Source organism: Ranitomeya variabilis, chromosome 4 (genome assembly GCF_051348905.1).
Source record: "Ranitomeya variabilis isolate aRanVar5 chromosome 4, aRanVar5.hap1, whole genome shotgun sequence".
In the NCBI taxonomy this organism is placed as follows: Eukaryota; Metazoa; Chordata; class Amphibia; order Anura; family Dendrobatidae; genus Ranitomeya; species Ranitomeya variabilis.
In genome coordinates, this window is record NC_135235.1 from 102,421,284 (window position 1) to 102,435,716 (window position 14,433).

Genomic DNA, 14,433 nt, shown 5'->3' on the forward strand with positions numbered 1-14,433 from the left:
ACAGGCCGAATGGAAGGGCTGTATATTGGTAATGCTTTATCTGATTTTGAATAGAGAGAGCTACTCAAGTATTTCCGATATTCCTGATGTATTGGGATATGGTAGTACGCATCTTTTAAGTCTATTACTGCCATGAAGCAGTGTTGGAAGAGAAGTTTTATGGTCGTGTTGATAGACTCCATAATGAAGGAGTAGTTCGCTATCGATTGATTGAGCTTCCTTAGATTTATTATAGTTCTCCAAGAGCCATCCGGTTTCTGGATTAAAAAGAGGGGGGAGTAAAATCCGCCTCTTTCTTCCCGAGCTGGGACTTCCAGAAGAAACTTTTTGTGAATGAGTCCCAAGACCTCCGTCTCCAGGGCAAATTGCTCCTGCTGGGACCTTCTTCGGGGAGTTATTATAAAGTTTTAGGCCGTCTTTGATAATATTCATGACCCAGGTACTGGGGGAGATATTTATCCAGGCCGGAAAGAAGAGGGAGAGTCTTCCTCCCACTTCTGACAATGTCAATGGGGGGATTTTTTTGCTGATGTAGAGGGCCCCTTAAACATGTAACGCGATCCTCTCTTATCCTTAAAGTCTCAATTTTTCCTCTCCCCTGGGGGGCGACCTCTGTTAAACCTTCTCCTCCGAAAGAAAGGTTTTTTGGAATCTTTAGGGATATTGGGAAAAACTTTCTTTTTATCCCCTGCATGTTCCAGGATCTCTTCTAGTTTTTTGGCAAAAAGGAGTTGGCGGTCACATGGAATGGAGCACAACTTATGTTTGGATGGCAAATCCCCCGGACAACCCTTGAGCCAAAGGGCTCTTCTTGCCGCATTGGACAAGCTCGCTGCTCTGGCTGTTAGTCTTGCGGAATCTGCGGAAGAGTCTGCCAAGAAAACTGCTGCTCCTTGCACTAAAGATATATTTGCAAGGATGTCGCCTCTGGGTACTTTGTCCCTTAGCTGATCCTCTATCTGCTGTAGCCAAACCATAAGCGCACGGGCCGTACATGTCCCAGCAATTGCTGGCTTCAGGCCCCCGCTGAGGCTTCCCACATACGTCTCAGAAAACTATCTGCTTTTTTTTTTTTTTATCAAGTGGGTCTTTAAGAACACCCGAGTCTTCTAATGGAAGGGACGATCTTTTTAAACATTTGGCTACTGCTCCGTCAATTTTAGGGATCTTCTCCCAGGATTCAGAGTCTTTTTCCTCAAAAGGATATCTCCTTTTGGATGAAGAAGGCAAAGTACCCATTTTTTCAGGTTTTTTCCACTCTTTCTCAATTAATGCTTTGATTTTCGCATTGACCGGAAAGCATTAAGCTACTTACGGTAGCGGCATTTCTCGGAGGCCCATGACAGCACGACGAGAGAGGGGATCCGCCCATTAGGAACAGGAAACCTACAGATACAAAAGGGCGGCACCTCTCCCCATCATCAGTTGTATTTCAGAGCCTTGAGAGGACTACCGCGGTTAGTGGCACACAAAAATATACATTATATACAGTTTATATACAATATTATAACCCATATATTGGAACTGGGTATTATACGTGAGATATATACATTATAGGAGGTGCAACCCCCACGTGAATAGGGAGGGAACTAAGGGTGCTGTCATGGGCCTCCGAGAAATGCCGCTACCGTAAGTAGCTTAATGCTTTACTCGGACTCCCATGACAGCACGACGAGAGATTTACAGAGATGTAACACTACCTTAGGGAGGGACTATAGCTTGCAGCACCCTTAACCCGAAAGTGAGATCAGAGGAGGCCCCTAAATCCAACCTATAGTGTTTAAAGAAGGTGGACGGGGATGACCATGTGGCCGCCTTACATATCTGGTCGATTGATACTCCAGATTTTTCCGCCCAGGATGTAGCCATGGCTCTGGTGGAATGCGCCCTCAGATTCTGCGGAGTCGGACCCCCACCTGCAGTATAAGCCAAAGAGATAGCCTCCCTAATCCACTTCGCTAGTGTGTACTTTGATACCCTGAGTCCCTTTCTAGGGTTTTGGAAAGATAAAAATAACGCATTATCTTTCTTCCATGTATCAGTAACAGAGATGTATTCTAACAGGCATCTCCTAACGTCTAGTGTATGGAGTAGCTCTTCTTTAGGGTTGGAGGGATTGGGAAGGAAAGATGGTAAAACTATCTCCTGTGACCTGTGAAACCGTGATGACACTTTTGGTAAATAGGCTGGGTCCGGTCTGAGGACTACCCTATCTGGCAGAAACTCTGTGTAAGGGGAAATTCTGGAGAGAGCTTGTATGTCCCCTACCCTACGGGCAGATGTTATCGCTACCAGAAATGCTGTTTTAAGGGATAGGGCCTTGATTGAAGCTGATTGTAATGGTTCAAACGGCTCTCTAGTCAATGCTGACAGGACTAGATTAAGATCCCACGGCATAGATCTATCCTTATGTATGGGTCTAGCCCTGCTAGAAGCTTTTATGAACCTTGAGATCCAATAATTATTGGCGATGTTACAGGAAAACAAGGCCCCTAGGGCCGAGACTTGTACCTTTAGGGTACTAGTGGATAGATCTAGCTCTAAGCCCCTTTGCAGGAATTCTAAGATCTGTTTTATAGGAATTCCCTCTTCTAAATTAAAGTCAGAAGAGGCTAGGAATTTCCGCCAGGTTCTAGCATAGATTGTTGTTGTAATCTGCTTTCTACTTTTCATAAGGGTTTCAATCAAATTTGGGGAGAACCCTTTGTCCCTCAGTAACGCCCTCTCAAACTCCATGCCGTTAAATGGAGATTCTTTACTTGAGGATGGCTGATCGGACCCTGGTGGAGCAAATCTGGAATGTCCGGAAGCACCCAGGGGTCCTCCACTGACATGATCCTGAGCCAGGTGAACCAGGCCCTTCTGGGCCAAAATGGGGCAATCAAAATAACTCTTGCCCGATCCTCTCTTATCTTCCTGATTACCAGAGGTATCAAGGCCAGCGGGGGGAACGCATAAGCCAGCCGAAAGTTCCAACTGATCAGAAAGGCGTCTACCGCTAGAGGATTCTCCCTGGGATTTAGGGAACAGAATTTTACTGTCTTTCGATTGTCCCTGGTGGCAAATAAATCCACCTCTGGATGTCCCCATTTGTGGACAATCTGGTCGAACACAAGACTGTTTAGAGACCACTCCCCTTGTCTCAGGGTGTTGCGGCTTAGAAAGTCCGCTTTTACATTTTCTTTTCCTCTTATGTGCAGTGCGGTTAAAGATAGAAAATGGTCTTCCGCAGTCTGGAATAGACGATCTGTCACCCTCATCAATGATTCGGAATTAGTTCCACCCTGGTGATTTATGTACGCGACCGCCACCTGGTTGTCCGAGAGGATCTTGACGTGGTGACCCTGCAGATATGAGAGTAATTTTTTAACTGTTCAACCGCCATTAATTCTTTTTGGTTGGAGGAGGCTGATGTTAAGGGGTCCCATAGACCCTGAACTATCATGTCGTCCATGTGTGCTCCCCAACCTGAAGGGCTAGCGTCTGTCGTTACAATACGTGTCGCCTGTGTCACCCAGGGAACTCCTGCCGATAAATTGTCAGTGACTAGCCACCATCTAAGAGATGTCAGTGCTTCTGGACCCAAAGTAATCTGACTCTGCAAGGAGCCTTGCAAGATTCTGTCATTAACCAGTACCTCGGATTGTAAGGGTCTGGTGTGAAATTGGGCCCACCGGACAGCAGGAATGCACGAGGTTAGAGATCCTAACAGTGACATAGCATGTCTAAGTGTCATGGATGGATTATCAGTTGCTCTAGACACCTGTTGTTGGATGTGTAATAACTTGTCGGGCGGAAGACAACACTGTTGGGTCTCTGAATTTAACAACAGTCCTAAGAATCTCTGTATTTTCTGGGGCTGTAATCGGGATTTTTCATAATTCACAATCCACCCCAGATGCTCAAGTTTGGTTGTGGTTGTCTGTAGCTGAGAGAGGCAATGGTCTGCTGAATTCCCAACTATAAGGAAATCATCCAAATAGGGGACAATTAAGATGTCAGACTCTCGTAAGTGTGCCATGACTTCGGCCACTATCTTGGTAAACACCCTAGGAGCCGCTGATAAGCCAAAGGGAAGAGCTCTAAACTGGAAATGACGAATTTGTCCCCCCATTGACACAGCTACCCTCAGGAATCTCTGGAAGTCTTCATGTATTGGGACATGATAGTACGCGTCCTTTAGATCTACAACTACCATGAAGCAGTGTTTAAACAACATTTTTATTGCTGAACCAATTGATTCCATCTTGAACGATTCATTGGTCAGAAAATTATTAAGGCCTTTAAGATTTATGATCGTTCTAAATGATCCGTCTGGCTTCTTGATCAGAAAGAGAGGAGAGTAAAATCCTCTCCCTCTTTCTGATACTGGAATTTCAACCAAAACATTCTTGAAGCATAAGTTTGTGACCTCTGCTTCCAAGGCTGCTTGCTCAAGGGGGGAGGAACGTAAAGGGGTTAAATTAAATTTATCTCGAGGCCAGTGATCAAAGTCAAGTCTTAGACCTTTCGCTATGATGCCTCGGACCCATTTACTGTTTGTAATGTCAAACCAAGCTGATGAGAAAGCTGACAGTCTACCCCCCACGGGGACCGCTAGTCATTGGTCCGGTTTTTTCTGTTCTTTCGAGGAACGGCGAAACATATAGCCCGTACCTCTTCCGCGTCTGTCCTCCCATCTAAAACTCTCTCTAGAGGGTGAGGATCCGCGTTTTTTCCCGCGACCAAATCTCCTTTTAATGAAGGGTCTGCGGTAGGATGCTGAAGATGGATTGGGAAATTTCTTCTTATCATCCCCCGCTTTCTCCAGCAACTCATCCAGAGTTGGTCCAAAGAGATATTCTCCTTTACACGGAATGGCGCAGAGTTTAGTTCTGGATTGAATGTCGCCAGACCAGCACTTCAACCATAAAGCTCTACGAGCCGCGTTGGAGAGTCCTGCCGCTCTAGCCGCCATCCTGACAGAGTCCACAGATGCGTCTGACAGAAAGGCCGCAGCATTCTGCATTGTTGGTAAAGCCTTCAGAATGGAATCTCTGGAAGCGCCGTCCTTGAGCTGGGACTCTAACTGATCCAGCCAGACCATTAAAGACCTGGCTGTACATGTCGCGGCAACAGCTGGTCTTAGAGATCCTGCCGCCGTCTCCCAGGTTCCTTTAAGAAAAGCATCTGCCTTTCTGTCAAGGGGGTCTTTGAGGGTCCCCATATCCTCAAATGGCAATGAGGCCTTCTTCGACGCTTTTGCCACCGCCGCATCCAGCTTAGGGGCTTTATCCCATGTTTCCACATCCGGATCGTCGAAAGGGTACCTGCGTTTCAACGCTGGCGGTAAGGAACCCTTTTTCTCAGGTTTCTTCCATTCTCGGAGAATCAGGTCTTGGATTTTTTCGTTCACCGGGAAAGATCTATGTTTCTTACGATCCAATCCGCTGAACATCATATCCTGCTTTGAGGGCTGCGGTTTGGGCTCTTCTATCCCCATTGTGCCTCTAACAGACTTGACGACTTTGTCAATTCTATCCAGGGGTAGACAGAATCGTCCAGACTCCTCATCTGATGAAGAGGAGGAAGGACTTGAGTGATAGGCACCCTCTTCTCTTTCTTCCTCCGAAGAATTAGAGTCCAGAGGGGTCCTATGTTTGGAACCTCCCGCTTGGGACAGGGACCGTAAGGATTCCCTTACTTCCAAACGGATCATTTCTTTCAGGTTAGCCGCACTCACAGATTCTTCCGCCACCTAGGGGAGGACAATATAGGTGATAAATACTATCTGACCTAATGTCACTTCCACCCAACCACTCCTGTAGACCTCACCGTCTGTTGTATACAGGGGGCACATAATTTTTTGGGGCAAGAATCAGGTAAGGGGACCCCACAGAGGGCACATTCCTTATGCCTTGACTTGTCCGTGCTTTTCTTCCCCTAGAATGATAAAGTATAGGGGGCCTGCGTCACAGAGTGAACTTTCACGTAGATCACTTACCCGTGCGCCAAAGTAAATACCGGAATACGAGGGGGTTCTTTCCTAGCCGAAGCTCTGGATCCTTTTGCGGACGAGCTTCTTCGACTGGACTGGTCGCTTCTGTCTTTGGGCTTCTGACGCACCTCATCCAGCTGCTACTGCTGCTGCTGCTGCTGCTCACCACCACTCTCCATGATGATTTGCGACCAAAAGCAGGGCTCTGTAGTTGTCACCTGCTTAAATCCCCCTTGGATCCGGTCAGCAGATAGGTCAGACGCTGCCCCATCGGCTCAGGATACCGCAGGGAGGCAGGAACCATGTGGGAGAAAACCGGCATCAGGATGCTATGGGCGCCGCCATCTTGGATCGACTGCGCATGCGCAGACACCCGGCGACCCGGAAGCGGCTGCTAACTCCGCCCCCTCACGTCACTGCACCCGGAAACGCTCCAGCACACGCTGAGAGCGGTGCAGGACGCCGGGAACGGACCGCAGCGCTCCGGGAGTTCACCCAGACAGCCCTGACGCCGGCACCCCACATTCACCGCCCGCTGCACCACCAATGGATATACTTACCGGCGCCGACGCTGATGGAGGCAGGAAATCCTCCGGACTCCGCTCCCTGCTGCGAACGCCACCGCGTGCAGTCCAGCCAGGACCACCGTGGCGTCTCCAGGGTTCTCCGCACCGGCCGAGGTAGGAGACCCCCCCGCTACCAGATTCGGTCCGGCCGGCCTGGGCTCCTTTTCTTAATCTGTAGGCACCCGTCCCTTTAGGAACAGGAAACCAACTGATGCAGGGGAGAGGTGCCGCCCTTTTGTATCTGTAGGTTTCCTGTTCCTAATGGGCGGATCCCCTCTCTCGTCGTGCTGTCATGGGAGTCCGAGTAAATGTGTGTTTCCTTTTCTCTTCTAAGCCACCAAACATGACATCTTCTAGTGACCTAGGTGTCTTCTCCTCCTTAACACCCATTGCAGATTAACTGCTTTAACTAATTTGTCTACGTCCTCAGTTGGAAAGCATGGACGACCTCCTGAATCACTGTCCGAGGAGGAATCTGAAGACTGGATAGAGGCCGAGGAGGTAGAGGGAGATCGGGACGATTTATGACTCTCCTGTCTCTGAGAGGCATCTGACTCTGTAGACGCCTTATGGCTTTTCCTTCTCGGTTTATTAAGGGCCATTTTCAAGGAGTCTTATTTCTGCCTGTGTTATGGCTTTAAGGCTAGAGGCGAAATTAGGGCTCTCTTCTTGTATGGTTTTGTTAATGCAGTTAGCACAGAGATCCTTCTGCCACTGAACTGCAAGCGGGTCTTTACAAAGGACACACTCTCGGTTCTTTGTTTTACCGTTAGACTTCCTGGACCCCTAGTGATCAAACAGAAAAAATAGACCCTGTTACCATAAGGGTGACATTCACATAGATCACTCACCACTGCCGACAATCAAAGGTACCGGTTTTGGAGGCTGGACAGATGCACGTGAAGCGTCCCTCCTGGACGCCGACGAATCTTGCCAGACAGGACGACTTCTGCTCCTACCACTTGAGCGGCTGCTCCTGGTATGCTGGTGGCTCGGCAAGGCATCTGGCAAGAGCTCCTGCTGCTGCTGTGATGGCGGCTGCTGCTGCTCTTGCAGCCCCACTTCAATGATGAAGTTTCTGGGAACGAGTGCGTCTTCTGTGGTTATCACCCCTTTTATGGGGGATCCACTGCACTCCCCGCCTCCTCCGGTGCCCAATAGTGGCCCCTCCCCTGCTCTGCTGCGCCGCCGGAGTCTTTATCCACCGGCCGCGTTTTCTTCATGGGCGCCGCCATCTTGGATCCGGCGCCCACCTCCGACGTCACACGGGCACGCCCATTCCCAGCGTGCCTTGCGCGTGACGTCAGGCGGGCGACCCGGAAGCAGCCGCCGAACGGCAGAGAGAGGAGGGCGGCGTGGCAGCCACGGAAGGAACCCGGCCATCCGACCGTGCTGCACAGACGCCCGCTCGGACGCAGAGCCCCGGAGGACCCTCGGACGGCGCATCCAGACCCCGAGCTCCAATGCACAGGCGCTGCCTGTTCTTCCACGCCAGGACGGGAGCTGAGTAAGTGGAATCACCGCCGTGTTCAGCACAAGGGTCCCTGTCAGGACAGGAAACCCAACTGAAGCGACAGAGAGGTACCGCCCTTTTATTTTCAGTAGGGTTTCCTGTCCTAACTGGGCGGATCACCTCTCTCAGGTGTGCCGTTATGGGGGAAGGGAAAACTGTATTTCTCAAAATACAGTGATGCAAATTCTTCTTTTTACAATAAAAAGTGTTTTTTAGTGTGTAACAGCAGCCAAACATAAAAAAAAAATAATAAATTTGGTATCGCTGTAATCGCACTGACCCGAAGAATAAAAATCATCTAATCACTTTTACTGCACAAGGAACGGCGTAAAAAAATAAAATAAAAGCAATTCTTCACCTGCTTTTGATTTGTTCATTCTGTCTCCCGAAGATCACAGTAAGGCTCAGCTCACATTTATACTGCGCTCTACGCTGAGCGCTTACACCAGGGTTTCCACATAAATTTCTGAAAGAAGAGTCCCTATAATGAGGAAGATGGCGGCACTGTGAACACTGTCTGACCTATGATCCAGCGGTGTCCGTCGTTTTAGGCATGCATAAGAGTGTGGTTGGCCACAATTTTGTGCACCTCTGGAAAAAAGGACACTGCTGAACAGAGGCCAGACGGAGTACAGAGTATCTATGCTGTCTCATTATAGTGAATAGATCCCTCGGGGTTCTCAACTAAATGACATCACGCAGATATTTAGAAGGAAACAACGATGTAAATACTCAGCGTAGAGCGCAGGATAAATGTGATCGATCCAAAATGTTATGCAAAATGTTCCCCCAAAAAAGCTTCAATTCAATCCACAAAAAAAACAACAAAAAAAACAAAGTCCCAATCCAGGTCCGTCATCTGTTAACAGAAATATATTGGGCTTCCATGTTACTGGTAGTACAAAGGCACTGGAAATGCGCTATGGTTCCTCCCCCCACACCATCACCACCAAAATAAATCCAGCAAATTTTGCGCTCCCAAATGTGAATGTGGCCTGACAGCTTTCATATCCAGTCAGTATGTTTTGAACTGTGATTTCTGTTATGCTGTAATGTCTGTTGTCTGTATAAGTCCCCTCTATAAGTTGTAAAGCGCTGCGGAATATGTTGGCGCTATATAAATAAAATTATTATTATTATTATTATTATGGGGGGAGGCACAGTAACGCAGAATTGAGTCTCACTACCAACACATCTACTAGCTCTCCTTTCGTAGTACTGCCAGCTCTGCTAATCATAAGCAGGTACCCCCTATAGCTTAGCACAGGCTGTGTGTGAAACAATTAAACAGTCTGCTCTCCTCAGTGAAAAGTGACTATCTGCTGGAGCACAGCAGAATTGACTGCTGGAGATGTTAGCATGTGAGGGGAGGGGCAGCACAGCAGAGTTTGGACCACTACCCTTGCTTCGGCAATGTTAATGTGTATATGGCCTTGCCAATAAAGCTCATTTGAATTTCAGAGGAGAGCTACAAAAAGGGTTTGCAATGAGAGTCAACTTCTGCAGCACTGCCACTCACTCAGGTCTGCTGTGCTCCAGCACTTGTCATCACTCTGCGGTTAGGAGAGCAGACTGTTTGTCAGTGTTATTGTGGGGACTGCTCTTCTCTTCCCAGTGTGTTGCTACCCATTTATAATTGCTTTGCATCTGGAAGAGGAAGAATTGTATGCTCCCAATGAAATCTCTGGTAATGCCCTCTTGGACTAAAAATAATAAATAAATGTTTAGGTGCTAAATATTTTGATTGCTAATATCTCCGCAATGGAAGGGCAACATAAAAAAAAAAAAGTTTTATTCTGCTCTGCATAGCCTATTGTATTGTATGATCAGTCCAACATGAAAAAAATTGGTGAAAAGTCCTCTTAATTACCCATAGATAGGTGGAGGTCCAGGTTTTGAGACCTCCAATTTTTAAAGGACCAGTGAAGAGCACTGCTCCTATCTGAGAAAGCGCACAGAGTGTTGTACGGATTGAATATAAAGTCCTAGACTTTCTACTGAATGAATACTCTGCTCAGGACAGGAGTATTAATATAAATAGAGATACTATTGTCAAATTGCCATAATGCATCATATTATGCTCATGTAGCATACCTGCATCTGTATAACGGCATCTGTCTGTAGCAGAGTTGTCTTAGCTTGTGCATCAAATACAAATGGATACGTACAAATTGTGAGAGAACCATCTGGTCCCTGTAAAACAGAGAGAAAGACATGATTGAAATATCCATATATTACTCAAAATAAATCTTAGAGAAAGACATGAATTGTGTCACTGCTTATTTATTTCAAAGTTTTTTCCTGGGAATTTCATGCAAACATGCAGCCACATATCATGATGGTTGGTGGCCAATGTAGTGTTTTTTTGCTTCTAGAATGATCATATTTTTCTGATGATGGAGCCGCAATGTTTATGCTGGATTTGAAGAAACCTAGTAAGACTTACAATTGTCATGCGTGGGCCAGCCACGATCAACAGCAGTGCTGCCCCCGATAAGCTACTAAAAAGCAGCGGTTTCAGCTTCATCATCTACAGAAGTTCTAAATAAATCTTAACATGTTTGGTGTACATAAGTAGTGAATCCCTTTCATGAGATAAGTGGTTGAAGGGGTTACCCGGGACTATTTTTTTTTCCATGAGGCTAAGAACTGACAGGTAGGTAGTTGCCATCGGCCTGTTCTACCCAGCTCAGAGAAGTCAACGGACAGCTTTGCCAGCGATTTTGCAGCTTCATTTGACCACACATCAAAAGAGCAGCTCTCGCTCGTCCAGGCTGCCCTGTTCACAGGGCGTGACTGCTGGCGTCATACTGATTGACAACCGGCTCCACACAGTCAGGCAATCTCGCCCCGTCAACAGAGCGGAGTGGAAAAGAAGCAGCTGCGCTGTTCATGCGATGTTACTGAAAGTTGCAGGATCACCGGCTGGAGCGGTCCGTAACCACCGTGAGCCAGCAGAGATTGGCACCAGGTATGTAGGCAGGTTGTAAAATAAAAAATAAAAAATCATCCCAGATAACCCCTTTAATAGGACACATACTAGAACACTATTTTCAACATTTTTAGTCAAATAGCACCAGGTTTTACAAACGTGCAGGGTTTAGGTCATTCCACTGTTATATCTTAGAGGAAGGTCTTGAAGGAATTCTAAATCTATTAATGAACAAAAGTAAATGGGAGAGAAACTTGTCCACTAATAGACAGAATGGGTGCAAATTAGGTTCTATAGTGAGTGGGTAAAACAAGAAGGGGGAAAAAAAAATAAAAAAGAGGAATTTATGTATTTTTATTTAATATAGCAAACTCTTTCTTGGTATGCATTACTGTATGGACAGAGCGACTTGAGGAGAAAATGTCAAAATAAATAAGCCCCATTGTCTCTGATTAGTAGCTCCATTTTCTACAACAATTGTTAATGCTGCTTATCTTAGTTCAGGCAGTACCACAGGCCCGAGTAAGGCGCACTAACCCTCCACCTACCAATGACAATGAGGTGAAAATTCATTAAACTGAAGTGACATCCAATCTCACTGTGGGCAGAAAAAAAAAAAAGAGATCCTTTCTGCCAGCCAGGGCTATAGCCTGCATCACTGACATCAAATACACCACAGAGACTCAGGTTTTACACATGACTGGAATTTGCTTTCATTTAGGTCACTAATTTAAGCCCTTCGTGTTTTCCAAGCTGAGAAGAAATGTCTGCAGTCACTGTGTGCACCTCACTGCCGAATCCCCTGTACTCCCAGTGCGAGGGGCCAGTCAGGTTAGGCTACGTTCACATTTGCGGTGTGCGCAGCAGCGTCGCCGCATGCGTCCCTATATTTAACATGGGGGCGCATGGACATGCGTCGCACTTGCGTTTTGCGCCGCATGCGTCCCTGCGGCGCCCGCGTCCGGGCGCAGAGGACGCAGCAAGTTGCATTTTTGCTGCGTCCAAAATCAATGAAAAAAAGGACGCATGCGGCGCAAAACGCAGCGTTGTGCATGCGTTTTGCTGCGTTTTTGTTTGCGTTGTGCGCTACGGCGCCGACGCTGCGGCGCACAACGCAAATGTGAACGTAGCCTTACAGCATGTATGGGGGCGGCTTGTTTAGATGACACCAAGCATACGATGTGAAATACAAGATTAATGTTCATAGACCAATTAATAAGCATTAGCAAAAAAAAAAAAAAGAAAAGTCCTCACCCCCTAAAATCCCCCTCAAACATTTGTTAATTTTTTTTAACCAACGTTCTGTCTGCTTTTCATTGATATTGAGTAAGCAAATGGCACAATGCTTTAATGTAAGAACTACAAGTATCACATTTCTAATGGTGGTCGATGTGAATCTGACAAGAATGATGATGAGTTTAGGTTGTATGAATACAGAACAGAATTAAAGCAAAATCCTAGGCTTACCTCAGGTAATCCTGGGTTTACGTCCTAAGAAAATGTAGTAGGAGGAAAGTGCTAATTAGTACCTGAACTCGCAAAACTTCTCGCATTTAATTACTTAAGACTCAATATTTCCTAATGTCTTTTATAATAGAATATTCAGGTTTACTTACAGTGTAACTGTTGTTTTAATTTTTATTTCATAAATCAATAGTACATGTCAAAATAATCAGCATTGTAATATATCTCAGAGAAATCTGCTTCTTTCTCCTCCTGGAAGGATCAATAATTTATAATATTCTTAATCCTGAGGTAAAATTTGTATTCGGCGAAGACAGACTTTCCCGTTACTGAGATAGGAGATGGCGGCAGCTACTGATGAGATTCTTTGTAGACAGGATGGAGTTGCTCTGCCTCCAGCTCCTCCTAATCCTGTCTACATGGAATCTGATCAGTAGCCGCCATCTCTACTCTTAGTAAAGGGAAAGTTGATCTTCACTAAATACAGATTTTACCTCAGGATTGAGAATTTTGATTAGGACTGCTCAATTCTGGCAGAGAAAGAAGCAGATTTCTCTGATAAGATATATTACAAAATTGTTTATTTGTAGGTCTATAAACCAAAACTAATTGGAACGGAGCATATATTAAATATTATTGACCAAAGAGAAACACAAAATGCCCCTAAAATGTAACTTTTAATTAGATAAGGTAAAATGACCTATTGGGTCAGGAGACAATGGTTAATTTTAACAATATAAACTTAACACTAAAAAAGGATAGAGGTATAATAAGTGAGGGGGTGCTCTTTCCCTTACTCACCCTACCTTACCGCGGAGGTTGGCACCCTAAGTTCGACATGGCGCCCCCACTCGACGACGGCTCTCCCTTAAGACCCTAAGGGGGACTAACAAAGAAACACCATCACCAACACCAATATTTTAAAGTGCTAATGTGCTTTAAAAAGTGCTTAAAAATAACACCTGCATAGGTATATACCAATATTTCATATACCACTTTTTCAAAGTCCTAGGGCTCCAATAGATGAGGATCCTAGTGCCTTATAGCTAAGGTGCGTCTGTGAGCAGAGATTAGAATAAACTTATAACAGCAATTAATCTGTATGTGCCATATCTTGAGCTATATGTTATCACCTCATAAAAGAAGATAAAGTACTCCTAGATACTAACTGATAAGTATCAGCAGTATATCACAAGGGGTCACCAATAAAAAGGTAGTGACTATTTTTAGTTGGCAATCAGGTCACCATATACCATAGATCACAGTACTACATAAATGTTTACAATCAACGCCTGACCAGTAATAGATTTAACCACAATTTACAGTATATCGCAAAAGGGGGGTAACCAGTGGGAGATACTAACACTGTTTTTTGATTCTATGCTCAAATTATCAAGTGACAACAGTCGCTATATATTGACAGATGTAAAGGCACAATCATGCTCACGGATGCTTACTACATGGATTTAAGTTATAAATCACATATTGAAAAGATTGCAGGGATATAAATAATCCATAGTATGATTATTAGCACTTTAAAATATTGGTGTTGGTGATGGTGTTTCTTTGTTAGTCCCCCTTAGGGTCTTAAGGGAGAGCCGTCGTCGAGTGGGGGCGCCATGTCGAACTTAGGGTGCCAACCTCCACGGTAAGGTAGGGTGAGTAAGGGAAAGAGCACCCCCTCACTTATTATACCTCTATCCTTTTTTAGTGTTAAGTTTATATTGTTAAAATTAACCATTGTCTCCTGACCCAATAGGTCATTTTACCTTATCTAATTAAAAGTTACATTTTAGGGGCATTTTGTGTTTCTCTTTGGTCAATAATATTTAATATATGCTCCGTTCCAATTAGTTTTGGTTTATTCCCTAAGAGTAATGGCCAGTTTTCTGTCTGGACCTGTGAACACAACACAATGGTTGAGTGATGCTCAGGAAGTCTTCTCCGAGATCCCCTCAGTGAATTTGAGTTCAGATAAACC

The 14,433-nt window shown here is 45.6% G+C and overlaps 1 protein-coding gene across 4 annotated transcripts in view; it reads right to left on the reverse strand.

Annotated features, from left to right (window-relative positions):
- HERC4 (HECT and RLD domain containing E3 ubiquitin protein ligase 4) overlaps positions 1 to 14,433 on the reverse strand; it is a 158,131-nt gene that overhangs the window by 55,576 nt on the left and 88,122 nt on the right. For 2 of the 4 annotated variants that reach the window (XR_013214510.1, XM_077258983.1), the window contains exons 16-17: positions 12,456 to 12,479; positions 10,151 to 10,249 (exon numbers count right to left, since the gene is read on the reverse strand). Coding sequence is in view for 2 of the 4 variants with exons in the window: in XM_077258983.1 (XP_077115098.1) it covers positions 10,151 to 10,249; positions 12,456 to 12,479 (123 nt within the window). In the remaining 2 variants the exon portion in view is untranslated. The remainder of the gene's footprint in view (positions 1 to 10,150; positions 10,250 to 12,455; positions 12,480 to 14,433) is intronic. The other 2 variants (XR_013214511.1, XM_077258985.1) reach the window with 1 other exon arrangement.